This window comes from Rhinopithecus bieti, unplaced genomic scaffold (assembly GCF_001698545.2).
Source record: "Rhinopithecus bieti isolate Rb0 unplaced genomic scaffold, ASM169854v2 scaffold_3043, whole genome shotgun sequence".
Taxonomy (NCBI): Eukaryota; Metazoa; Chordata; class Mammalia; order Primates; family Cercopithecidae; genus Rhinopithecus; species Rhinopithecus bieti.
The window spans coordinates 3,527,559-3,540,242 of record NW_016804580.1 but is presented as its reverse complement, the minus strand read 5'-3'; the positions used below and the strand labels follow the sequence as shown (position 1 = coordinate 3,540,242).

The window sequence follows — 12,684 nt, the reverse complement described above, 5'->3', positions numbered from 1 at the left end:
AAAAAAAAAAAAAAAAAAAAAAAAAAAAAAAAAAAAAAAAAGACCTTGCCTAAGACTCAACTACACAATGAAAACTTCCTACATATTCCTACCCTACTGTGGCTTTTCTAGACTTTTTTTATTGTTTCATTAAGTGTATAAAGTGAGAGAATATTTTGAAATATATTATTGTGGGTTTTTTTTTCTCTTATACTTACTTATAAATAATCCTTACTTTACTGAGCCAGCAGCAATCTTTTTCTCCAAGACAGCTGGGATCAGAGAAAGAGACAAGAAAGAATTGACAGAAAGCCTTTCAATTTTTAAAACTAATCTTGAGAACTATTTCCAAAACAACATCCTTAAAAACCTGGCTTTAAATTTCTATAGCAAGATGCCTGAGATAAGCCATTTTAAAATTAGAAAAGTTTTCCTTCAAACACAAAAAACAAAATTTGGAAAACTGAGCTTAGAATCTTACTATAAGCTATAGAGTAGGCTATCTGATGCATAAGAACTATTTTTTAGGAAAAGAACAAATATCAAGCCTTCCTTGGCTGAGCAGTGAGCCTAGAGAGAAAAGAAGAAAAGGAGAGGGGATATAAGGTTAGGTGCCGTTCCCTTCTCCACAATTGATTGTCATGTAGAGCACCTACGTTAAATATTATAGGACTATTAAGCATTCCTATTTAAAATTTAATTTTGTGCTCTGTAGCCTATAATTATAAAACACAAATATATTGATGCTAATTAGAAACTAATTCATTCAACAAATAATTATTGAGACCTATTATGCACCAGACACCTGAAAATAATGCAACAAATTGGGAAATCAGAGTTCCTGGGATTCCTCAGGAAATTTTCAGTCTATTGAAAGTGGTAGGGTGAGAGGAAATACAAATTACTGCCTTATAATACTTTGACACATTGCTACTTCTACCTTTACCACTTACACATGAAATTCTAGCCCATCTTTTCTTAATGTACTTACAGATTATTCATATCATTTATTGATATAAGCCACAAAAACTTTCTGTAAGTGCCCTTTGCTTGTTTTGTGAGTCAGAAGCAGCCCAAGGAAAAAAAATTAAAGAAAAACATTTTTTAATAAAAAAATTAAAATTAAAAAATATTAAGTAAAAAAAAACCAGAGCCATCTTAATAGAACAAAAGCAATGACAAAAGAGAGCTTCAAAAGCAGGGAGAGGGGAAATCAGCCTAAAGAAAATAATTAGATGCTGAAGATGTTGTGAATCTCTTGGGTATAAGGCCCACCTGCAGAAGGAGGTCCAGACAGAGCAGCAGAGATACCATTGGTTTTCTTTGAAGCAGCAGCTACAGAGTTTGGGGGTTGTGAAGTTTTAACTGTGGAGAGGGATGCAAAGGGCATAAAGATTTTGAAAAGATTATTTATATAAGAGCATCTGCAATAACATTTCCCTGGAATTATCAGAATGAGACCAAGAAGGAGGGGATCTTGCAGGACTTGGACACACAATAGAATTGTGGACTACAAAACAGGGGAAATACACTAGTTACTGAACCTCAGAAAAAGAGAAGATACCAAAATAAATGATAACAAGGAACAAAATGAGGTCACAAAATCCCTACTTAAAATAATTATTACCATGTAAATGTGAGGAGCAAATGAACAAGGAAAAATGTAAAGAAAAGGTAAAGAAAATGACACATGAAGAAGAAGCCAGAGAAGGATGAATACTTGTGCTGGGAAGGGTAGCGGGGGCTGGTAGAGGAAGGTGGGTATGATGAATGGGTACAAAAAACAGAAAGAATGAACAGGACCTATCTGATAGCACAACAGGGTTATTATCATCAATCATAATGGTACACTTTAAAATAAAGAGAGTAACTGGATTGTTTGTAACTCAAAGGATAAATGCTTGAGGGTATGGGTACCCCATTCATGATGTGATTATTATACATTGCATGCCTGTGTCAAAACACCTTATGTAGTTCATAAATATATACACCTATCATGTACCCACAAAAATTAAAACTAGGTGTTTCAGTGAGCTGAGATTGAGCCACTGCACTCCAGCCTGTGTGGCAGAGTGAGACTCCTCCAAAAAAAAATTAATAATTAAAACTAAAAAGCAGAAGACGAGTGTGTGAAAAATGGATACTTGAAAAAATCCATTAAATTACTTTGTATGTCATGTTGCTTATTTTTTTTAATTCCTAAATTCATCTGAGTCAGTAGCAATATATTCTTTCTCCCTGCTTGTTATACAGCAAGGAACATCCTTCTTCCAAGGTAAAATTAATACTTCCACCTACGTGTTAGATTCTGCTCCCTATAAACAAGTCCCAATAAAAAACAGGCTGAACAACTATATAACTGCATATAGACACGTGTCAATTAATGACAGGAATAAGTTCTGAGAAATGCATTGCTAGGCGATTTGTCTTCACCTCAACATCATACAGTATAGTTACACAAAACCACATGGTATAGTTTTTAAATTTATATATGTATTTTTTATATGAAAAATCAAATATCCCAGCACCATTACTAAATATCAATCATTTTCTCTACTTGGTTCGGGAGAATGCAAATTGATATTGCAACTGATATTGAGGAAAAGCACATTAAGTTCATAAAACATCTATGGAAAATAAAAGGTAAGGAAACTATTAATTTTCACATAAAATACAAACAAAAGAAATAATCATCATGCAATATTTAGCTCAGAAATTTCAAAAGAATCACAATATTGCTAAGCTAAAAACTTAAACAGAATTGTGTATAAATATACACAGTCGGAATGATGGGAGGGAGAGAAATAGGATTTGGGGAAAGGAATAGAGGTTCCATTCCTCATAATAGGATGTCAATAGAGGAAGCCAAAATTTTTGAATCAAGAAATGACTATATGTTCTTTTATAAATACGGACTAGCACCTATAACCAGTCCCTAATAAAAGTGAGAAAGTATAGAGGAATGATCTTGAACATAATAGGATATCTCCAGGAAATTGGATTGACATTACTGAAGGAATGTCAGCTGTTTGTCATTATAAGACTGTCAATTCTCTTTGACACTTTTAGACTAGATGCATAGAGTCACTGTGATAAAAATTTGTTACATGTGATACATAAAGATGAAAGTGGTAAACAGAAAAAGTTGGTATGTAAAATACAAACATGCTTACAACACTAGAAAATATTCGCGCATTTCACAAAAGCGAAAAAATGGACAAAAAAATGGACAAAAGCCTTAATAGTCAATACAATAAAGAAAAAATATACATTTGTTGTGTAGTTTGCTCTTCTTTTCCCACCCCAGCCACGTTGGTCTTCCTGCATGGGCCTTTCCCTCTGGGTTCCATTCAGAAAGAAATGCTCCATCACTAACAAACCCTTTCCTTGTTTCCATTCTGCTGTGTAGCAGTTAACAGCATCTGCAACGCTTTCTATTTATTGACTTACTGCCTGTCTCCCTAATGAGAGCCAAAGACCATCCGTTTCAGTCACTCCTTTATTTCTAGTGCCTACAGCAGCGTTCTCACACACTAGGAGTTCTATTTCTTCTTTGAAGCAATTTTATAATAGTGAGATAATATGAAAATAACCGGGAAATCCACTAGTTGAGAACAGATTAGTAAACTGTTGAAAGTCACTACAGTGAAATACAAATAATGATGAATATTTAATGGCATGACTTACTGAAAAGTAGAAAAATATTTTCATCTATGTTGAAAATCCGCACATTTATCTGTGTTCATACATGTATAACAAATATGCATCAGAGAAAAACTAGAAAGAGAGAAAGGGGAAGGTGGGGGTGGGGAAAGGAGGCTGAAGAAGAGGAAATGGGAGGAGGAGGTGTTGGAGGAGATGGAAAAGGGGAGAAGGAGAAAAGAGATTTGGGGAGGGAAGAAATTCATAGATCATTTATAAAACAACATATTAACAGGGCTTTTCAAAGAGTGATAATATTAAATTATTTTGTTCACTTATTCATGCTCTTCTCTGGTTTCTATGAGATTCACGAGAGTATTTGTTGCTTTTATAATTGATATTTTTTTTCCATTTTATATGAAAGTAAACACACAGCCTTCTTCTCAACTTAACATTTGTCTTTACAATCACATTGGCCTAGGATAAGGTGGTGGGGGCAGAAATTTGGGAGACACTTAATAAATGTTTCCCAAGAGACATGTTCAAAGTACACGGTCACTTACTGTGTATGATCCACTGATGGCCTGTGGTTTTCTTCCCCGTGATGAATGCTAATCCCGTTCCCAAGCCCCCACCTGAATGTGTTTGAATCTTGAAGTAAATGTACTGGGATAGGCTGATACCATTTACACAGGCTTCTTTCCTCAAAGCTGCAAACTTCCATAACTTGGACAGGGTAGAACAAAGAAAAGGTGAGCTAGTAAGTGGCAATTTCTATCCGTACAATCTTAATCAGCACTTTCTTACTCTTGTTTTTAATTATAACGTAACTTTTAAACATTATTAAAATAACTAGGCAAATGGTTTGTAAAATCACTGGAAGAGTTTCAAAGAAATCTAGGTTTTTTTCTAGTCAAATATTTATGGGAATAAAATACAGGAAAAATACATGTACTAATGATCCGGTTTCATGAGGAGTTGAGATTTTTATTAGCTTCTACAGCAGCGATTTAAGCAGTTCCATTAACCAATTTCATTCCTTGCCTGATCTCCAACTTCTGACAAGTCTGTTCTCCTTTTCTCAGCCTCTGAAGGGGTTATTGCAAATTCCCAACTACAGTTTAAGCAACGAGATTTCCAATAACTTTCATACTGGACCTGTTTCCTAGAAAGTTTTACAGATTCTTGTAATAATTTTATTCCAATATCACAGGAAATTACAGATCCACTGATTTTTTAAAAAATGTACAGGTTATGCATAAAACTGTTATCTGAATTCTCTCTGAATGTGTTCATGTGTCTAAAATCTTCCGCTGCTGAATAAAAAAGAAAGATTCAACTCAATGAAGTTCTTGTGTATACTACAGAAAACCTGGTGTGCACTCTAACTTTTAAATGACATTAACAGTGCCAGCATACCACTATGACCATTTAGAAATTTGGGTATAAGAGTTAATGTAAAATCTGAAAAGGAAACATTTATAAAAGTGTTTTTAATCATGACATTCAAGTGTATTAGTTAATCTCTGACATTAATTGTTTATCTTGTGAAGGGATTTAGGATCCAATATATCTCTTTTCTTCATATCATTTAAAAGATATAATTGGTAGGCTTTTAAAAGAACCGTTAGAAAATATAACGTGTCAAGCAAGATGAATAGGTTCTAGGGATCTGCTGTACAACATCGTAGTAGAGTCAACCATAATGTATTGTACCCTTAACATTTTGTTAAGAGGGCAGATCTCATGTTTTTTTGTTTTTTTGTTTTTTGTTTTTTGTTTTTTTTTTTTTGAGACATAGTCTCACTCTGTCACCCAGGCCAGAGAGTGCAGTGGCACGATCTCAGCTCCCCCTCCTAGGCTCAAGCAATTCTCCTACCTTATCTTCCTAAGTAGCTAGGATTACAGGCACACACCACCACACCCAGCTAATTTGTGTATTCTTTTTGTAGAGATGGGGTTTTGCCATGTTGGCCAGGCTGGTCTCGAACTCCTGGGCTCAACTGATCTGCCCACCTTGGTCTCCCAAAGAGCTGTGATTACAGGCATGAGCCACTGCACCTGGCCATGTTATGTGTTTTTATCACAATTTTCAAAATCAATTTGAAAACTTGTATAGTTTACAAGCAGATTTGTCGTAATATTTTATCTTACAAAAGGGTGGAAGAGACAAGATCTCAGTTTATCCATAAATAAAATTGTAATAATTCATTTATAGTTGTTCAAAATTATAAAACTCTTTGATTAAAATAACTTAATAGTAGGCATTCATTTAGAACATTTAAAGGATTTATCAAAACTTCCCCTCTAATCATAAATGACATTATTAAAATGGCAAAGTTGAACTTAGAGGAAATTCAGTATTCCCTAAAGATACTCATTATGTGTAATTTATTAGGTTTTATATAAACTCTTACAAACACTACAACTTATATAAGATCATAAGGGGATTCGAATGCCTTCCCATGAGGAAGTCTGAACACCATCACACTTTCCATTGTACTATTTTCCATCTGTGGTGCATGATATAAATCCCTGGCTAGCTCGAGTTAATTACTGTCTCATCTTCTGCACAAAGTGAGTCAGCTTTACTCTTATGATTTTTTGGTCTAGATTAGATAGTTAATTGGTGGTATCTGTACATTAAGGAACATTTTTTTCTGGGTTAGAAGAATAAATATGAACCTCATTGGATTTCTTAAGTCCTAGAATTTCTTCACAAGATTGACATAAAATAAGGGTTTCACTACTCTCTGTGTTATCTGTCTGTTCTGAGCCCTTAATATTATCAAGACACTTGAGAAATATGATGGTACAGTCAATTCGCAGGCTACTCCATGAAGAATAGCGAAGGGAAAGATATTACAAAGTGTTTACTCCTTCTGATCTTATGCTTTGCTTATTCAGACAAAGATTAATCTTTCTCCTCTAAGACTGTATCTTTGGCTTACAAATCCACTTTTAAATTAAATAGTTTGTTTTTGCTCCATTTAGGAAAAGCCATTGAATTGGCAGGTAAAAACCAGGACACAGGGGACAAAGGTCCCATTTGCATTAAGATAGGTTTTCTCATTAATTCTGCATATTTTAATAGTACTAATGTTATATGTGCATTTTGGCAATGGCAAAATTTGAATGAATTAATCGGACAGTACTATAAAGCTACCTCCCTAAACATTCCCTATTTTATAGTGTGAGGAGTACAGATCAAAGGGAATGGATGGAAAGAGCTACAAAATGCTACTCCCAGAGTCAAGTAAAGTTTGTGAAAATCATAGTTTTCAATCCAAAACATTAATCTAAAGACACTTACCTCTTACTGGCCTGGCAGAAAATGCATTCTGATTCTTCCACTACAATTTTCTGTATGAATAACTGTTACATTTAGAAGTTGCACTAACTCATGTTGAAAATATCTAACTATGATACTAGGCTGTGCTATTTAGAGATTACACTTGTATTTTCTTACCTATTTTGTAGCAATAAACAAATTTTAAGAATCCACCTACCACAGGATGCTTCATCTGATTTGTCAGGGCAGTCATATTTAAAATCACATTTCTGCATTTTTTCGATGCAGTGACCATCAGATCTGCAGACAAATTCATTGTCTGTGCAGTTGTGTGGAGGTAATGTTACAGGAACTGAGGTTTCAGGTGGAGTTGGGAAGTCTGCTGGCAAATTACCTTGATAAGAAAAAATATACAGGCATCATTTAGCAGGTTTTCTACTTCTTTAAAGATTTTACACAGTGAAGCTTTCTAAATATGCCTTACAATTAATATCATAGAGAACAGTGGGTAGTATTGACTACTCTGCTAAAATAAAATTGAGGTTCTTGTTTTAGTAACAGTAAATAACTAAATAACTTTGATCATGAAAAATGATTAAGGTACAGATGGAAATTACTGAAAAGTTATTCAGAGCTCACCAAATACATGGGAGGCCCAAGGCCAGGGCTTAGAGAATCAGCAGGAACCAAGGGAGTTTCAGATTCTGGAATTAAGAACCAGAGTAAAGATCTAAATAACTTTCTAATCTACTAGGTAAATAACCTTTGTTCTTCCACTGCTACAATAAATCTAACGTCTCCTCATCTTTGTTTAATGTATTTTCACATATTCAAAATGCAAGGCTTCAGGAAAGAGTCAAACCAGAAATCCTCACCTAGACGTTTTCTACAAGATTACAATTTCTGAAATTACTGAGGATGGAAGACATTTATAGATGTTGACTATTAGTTATTCAATAAATGTGTATTGATAACATGTCTGTGCCACACACATGGTAGATGCAGGGAATCCAAGCTGTGGAGAAAAAGTTAAATATTAAATCTGAACTCAATTGAACATGGACACAAAGAATGATTACCAAGTCCCAGAACGGGTTGTGTGAGCCCCTTGAGGCTTTCATCCAGCCTCGTTTCGAAGAAATCTCTATGTCAATCTATTCCTATATGTTAGTTATTGAAAAACAACAGACAATAGCAAAAACAAGTCGACCTTTTTGTGTTCCTTAGGCCCCATCAGGAAGGACCTTTGTGACTGGACCTCATGCCAAACAACTCATTACGAAAAGAGCTAGGGTCCCAGACTGCGCCAAAGCTTCATGAGACCTCTCCTTGTCTGTGCATGGATGAGTGGCCAACTCTGGAGCCCAGGCCATTGCTTCCCGGCCTCGTGGTGAATCCTCCATTGTCTGGTGAGTGCGGTGTCCAACTCTGGAGCCCAGGCTGCTGCTTCCCAGTTTGGTGGTGAATCCTCCATAGTCTGGTGAGTGTATAGGTACGTATGTATATGTGTGTGTGTGTGTGTGTGTGTGTATAATTTTGTTCACTTATTCATGCTCTTCTCTGGTTTCCATGAGATTCACGAGAGTATTCATTGATTTTTAATTGATATTTTAAATTGATACATATATTTTTTCCCTTCTCCCCTTCCCATTGCAATTTGCTTATTATATCATTTGCTTATACTAATTTGCTTATTATATCATTTGCTTATTATATCTGCATTACCATTTATGTGGGATAAAGTTTGTTTACCCTTAAAGGTACTCTGTGTGTGCCTTTTCTTCTCCCCTCACACATTTCCTGCACAGAACACAAGTCAAATATGAAATCTTTGCCATTAAATAGTTAATAGTCTAGTAGACAAGGCAGTCAGATATATCTTTCATTACAGGCATTTGGGATAAATTTATGGTAGAGATATAACTCCAGGGAAGCAAGAATGGCATCTTTCACCCCTGCAACCATAGTAAAATTCACAGACTATGGCACATGGTAGGTATGCTAACATGGACAATTGAATAGATGGATGGATGGATGGATGGACGGACGGACCAATGAAAACCAGAGTGAATGAACAAAATAACAAATGGAAGATTTCACAGTATATTGAAAGAAAACAGAGGAAAACCATATATCAAATGGCAGTCAAATAAGATGCCTTGGCAAGCTGATGCTTAAACTGACTTTCAAAGGTTGATGAGCTCATCTTGCTAGGTGAAAAATAATACAAGGTTTTTATGGGCAATGAGAAAAAACTTGTGTGAATGCATGGAAATATATTAAACTGTTTTTTTATTTTAAATACTGTGAGAGTTTAATATGATAATATCTTGTGATATGATAAGCATGCATCTGATTGACTCATTACATCTGGAATGGGAGAGTAGACAGTTACCATAAAGAGCCAGGTGAAATCAACTTAGGAATCTGAAATAAACACACAAAAATGTGGAGAAATAACAAGATATAAAATGTCTACTTCAAGATACACCTTTTGTCATCAGTGTGGAGCAGGAATTGTAGATTGCTCTAACATTGGGGAAAAAATAGTTATAATAGTTAACCTCTTTCTTTAATCCAGGCAACTAATAAACTAAAGCAGAGATGGTTTAAAGGAAAGAGCAAAAATCTGAGCAATATTAAACGTTCAGTATCTGGAGGACTGGGGATTTACATGCTGTTGGGAATTCAGGGAAAATCCAATAACTAGTACTTTATTTCTTAGCTCAAGTGTGGAGGCAATTAAGAACTAAGATTGAAGACAGATCAAAATATCAACTTTTTATTGATATAGCTAATCCTGAAGAAAATTGCCTATTTCTGTAGACAAGTGGTCCTCTAAAATGCAAAACCCGGAAATAAGACCCAGAACTATGCCTTACAGGCTACCCTGGGTGAAACTATAGCAAGGAAGAAGTGACCAGATTTCATATTTCCTTAGCTAGTAGACACTAAAAAGAAAAGAGGAGGTGAGGGACCAGGCATGCATACTCAGGTTCTTCTTGAAAACCCACCAATCCATTGTTGCTCTTCCTTCCTCTGGGAAGGAATGAATAAGAGGATGAAGAGAGACCAGGAATGTTAGGCTACCAGATAGAGCTCAGTGTACATGAGAGACTAAGACCAAGGAAATAGTATTCAGATCCCATAGGGGTGAGTTTGAAATGATTAATGGATTGTTAAGTAAATCAACATTCTATTCCCCAGATCAGATATATAAAATACAGAAGAGAAGGAGTCAGTTTTTAGGGGTAAGAAATATTTTCTCACCACGTGTGGTGGCTTACATCTGTAATCCCAGCACTTTGGGATGCCATGGCAGGTGGATCACTTGAGCTCAGGATTTTGAGACTAGCATAGGCAACGTGGTGAAACCTCATCTCTACAAAAATGAAAACTACAAAAATCAGCTGGACACGGTGGCCCACACCTGTAGTTCCAACTATGTGGGAGGCTGAGGTGGGAAAATCACTTGAGGTGGGGAGGTTGAGGCGGCAGTGAGCCGAGATCACACCACTGCACTCTGGTCTGGGTGACAGAGTAAGACCCCACCTCCCCACCCCCATGCCAAACTAAAAATTAAAAATTAAAAAAAACAAAGTAAAATAAATGTAAAAAGAAATATTTTCTATCCTAGAACAGAAAGCCTATGACATCAACACAAAAAAAGCAGATCCTAACAGGTTGGAAAGTTTATCCCACATCCAGTTTGATACACTCACGTCTAAGTCATTGAACGAAAATAAGAACCCAATTAGAGGTGAAAGTTATTACCTTCCACAGAAATCTGATGCATCCAATGTTATAAAATTTGAAAAAAAAATTTAAAAGAGAATCGTTTTATCATTTTGAATGCTGATGGTTTTATTATTATTATACTTTAAGTTCTAGGGTACATGCGCACAACGTGCAGGTTTGTTACATATGGATACATGTGCCATGTTGGTGTGCTGCACCCATTAACTCGTCATTTACATTAGGTATATCTCCTATGCTGATGATTTTGAAGATGTTGAAGGACAGAGTTTGAAACAGAGAAAGAAAAATTCACTAACCTTGTTGAAAAATTGTTTTCAAATAAATCTAAAATGAGATTATAAAAATTACTTCTGAGGGAATTTGCTGAGAACTGCAAAACATTCAATGGCCAGGCTGATGGATATTTTATATGTCTCAGTGGAATATATGGAACAAATTTCTTTGAAAATCATCCTTTCAAAATGTTCAAATACAAGGTCTTAAAAATAATCTTCTAATTTGATTGCTAAATGTGTTGTGACACTTCAGAGCATAATTCACTTACATAATTTTACTGAAAATATATATAACTAAAATGCATTAGAAATGCATGTAAACATTTTATTTGTATGTCCTATATCAAAAATATCATCTAGAAAGTGACGTATTTTGTCAAAGTTTCAATAAGCATTTGCCTTTAACTAAAGCAGGATGTCATGTTCTTTCACTTTAGCACATGCTCATTCAAGCTGGTTTGTTCCATATTTAGATAATAAGGTTTTAGTTGAAGACAAAGATTTTAATTCCACAGAGATGACTGTCATTTGCACTGAGAAATGCGTTCTATGCTCTAATTTAGGCAGCCATTTTGACATGTGTTAATTTCAAGAGCGAATGGGTAAATTTGTGTTCCAAGCTCAGGGTAAATACACATTACTAGAACAATAAAAGTCTTAAAAAACGTGGATCACACATGTTTTCCTATTCTTCAAAATAGAGATTTACAATTAATCATCCTGCCTTAATACACAGAAACTTCAATAAACAGCTAAATGGAAACACATATATGTTCTTCACTGACTGTACTACTTTAAACTTGCTCGATAATGCACTTCTAGTCACAAATATCTAGGATTTACTGATTTTTTGTTTTATTTTTTATTTTTATTTATTTATTTATTTTTGAGACAGAGTCTGGCTCTGTCACCCAGGCTGGAGTGCAGTGGCAGATCTCAGCTCACTGCAACCACTGCCTCCTGCGTTCAAGCGATTCTCCTGCCCCCGTCTCCCAAGCAGCTGGGACTACAGGTGCCCACCACAACGCCTGGCTAATTTTTTTGTACTTTTAGTAGAGACTGGGTTTCACCATGTTAGCCAGGATGGTCTGATCTCCTGACCTCATGATCCGCCCGCCTCGGCCTCCCAAAGTACTGCAATTACAGGCTTGAGCCATCGCTCCCGGCCGATTTCTGATTTTATTATTCTTCTTTCAAGAGAATAGCATTTCAGGGCAGGACACAAGCCCAGTGAATTGAGTGTCAATAACTTTGCATTTGAGACAAAGAAGACATCGACTGAACTGCTTCAGATTCAATTACATCTTTTCTTTAAAAAATACCTTTATGAATAATTTTAAACATTCATAAAATTAAAAAAATTATATGATAGATGACTCCACTAAATAAATTGTTATTGCAGCATTGCTTCAGATCTTTACACTAACAAAAAGAGGAAGAAAGAATAGAAAGAAAGAAAACGTTTCTATAAAGCTCAGACCTCATTCTTCCTCTTTCCACCCCTTCACTAATGCCTTCAGAGGGACTCTTATCCAAATACTAGTTTGTATCAATTTGTATTTTCTCATGTTTGCTTTCTAATTGTTTTTATTGTGGTAAATAGAGTTAAGGCTATTCACATTGTTGTACAACAGATCTTTAGAGCTTTTTTTATCTCAAAAAACGGAACCTCTATATCCATTAAACACTTGTTCTCCTTCCTTCCTCCTGCCAGCTCTCGGTAAGCACCTTTCTACA

At 35.4% G+C, this 12,684-nt stretch overlaps 1 protein-coding gene across 2 annotated transcripts in view; it reads right to left on the bottom strand.

Annotated features, from left to right (window-relative positions):
- MALRD1 (MAM and LDL receptor class A domain containing 1) overlaps nucleotides 1-12,684 on the bottom strand; it is a 715,118-nt gene that overhangs the window by 464,945 nt on the left and 237,489 nt on the right. For both annotated transcript variants that reach the window (XM_017869225.1, XM_017869224.1), the window contains exons 20-21: nucleotides 7,131-7,307; nucleotides 4,185-4,347 (exon numbers count right to left, since the gene is read on the bottom strand). In XM_017869225.1, coding sequence (XP_017724714.1) covers nucleotides 4,185-4,347; nucleotides 7,131-7,307 — 340 coding nt within the window. The remainder of the gene's footprint in view (nucleotides 1-4,184; nucleotides 4,348-7,130; nucleotides 7,308-12,684) is intronic.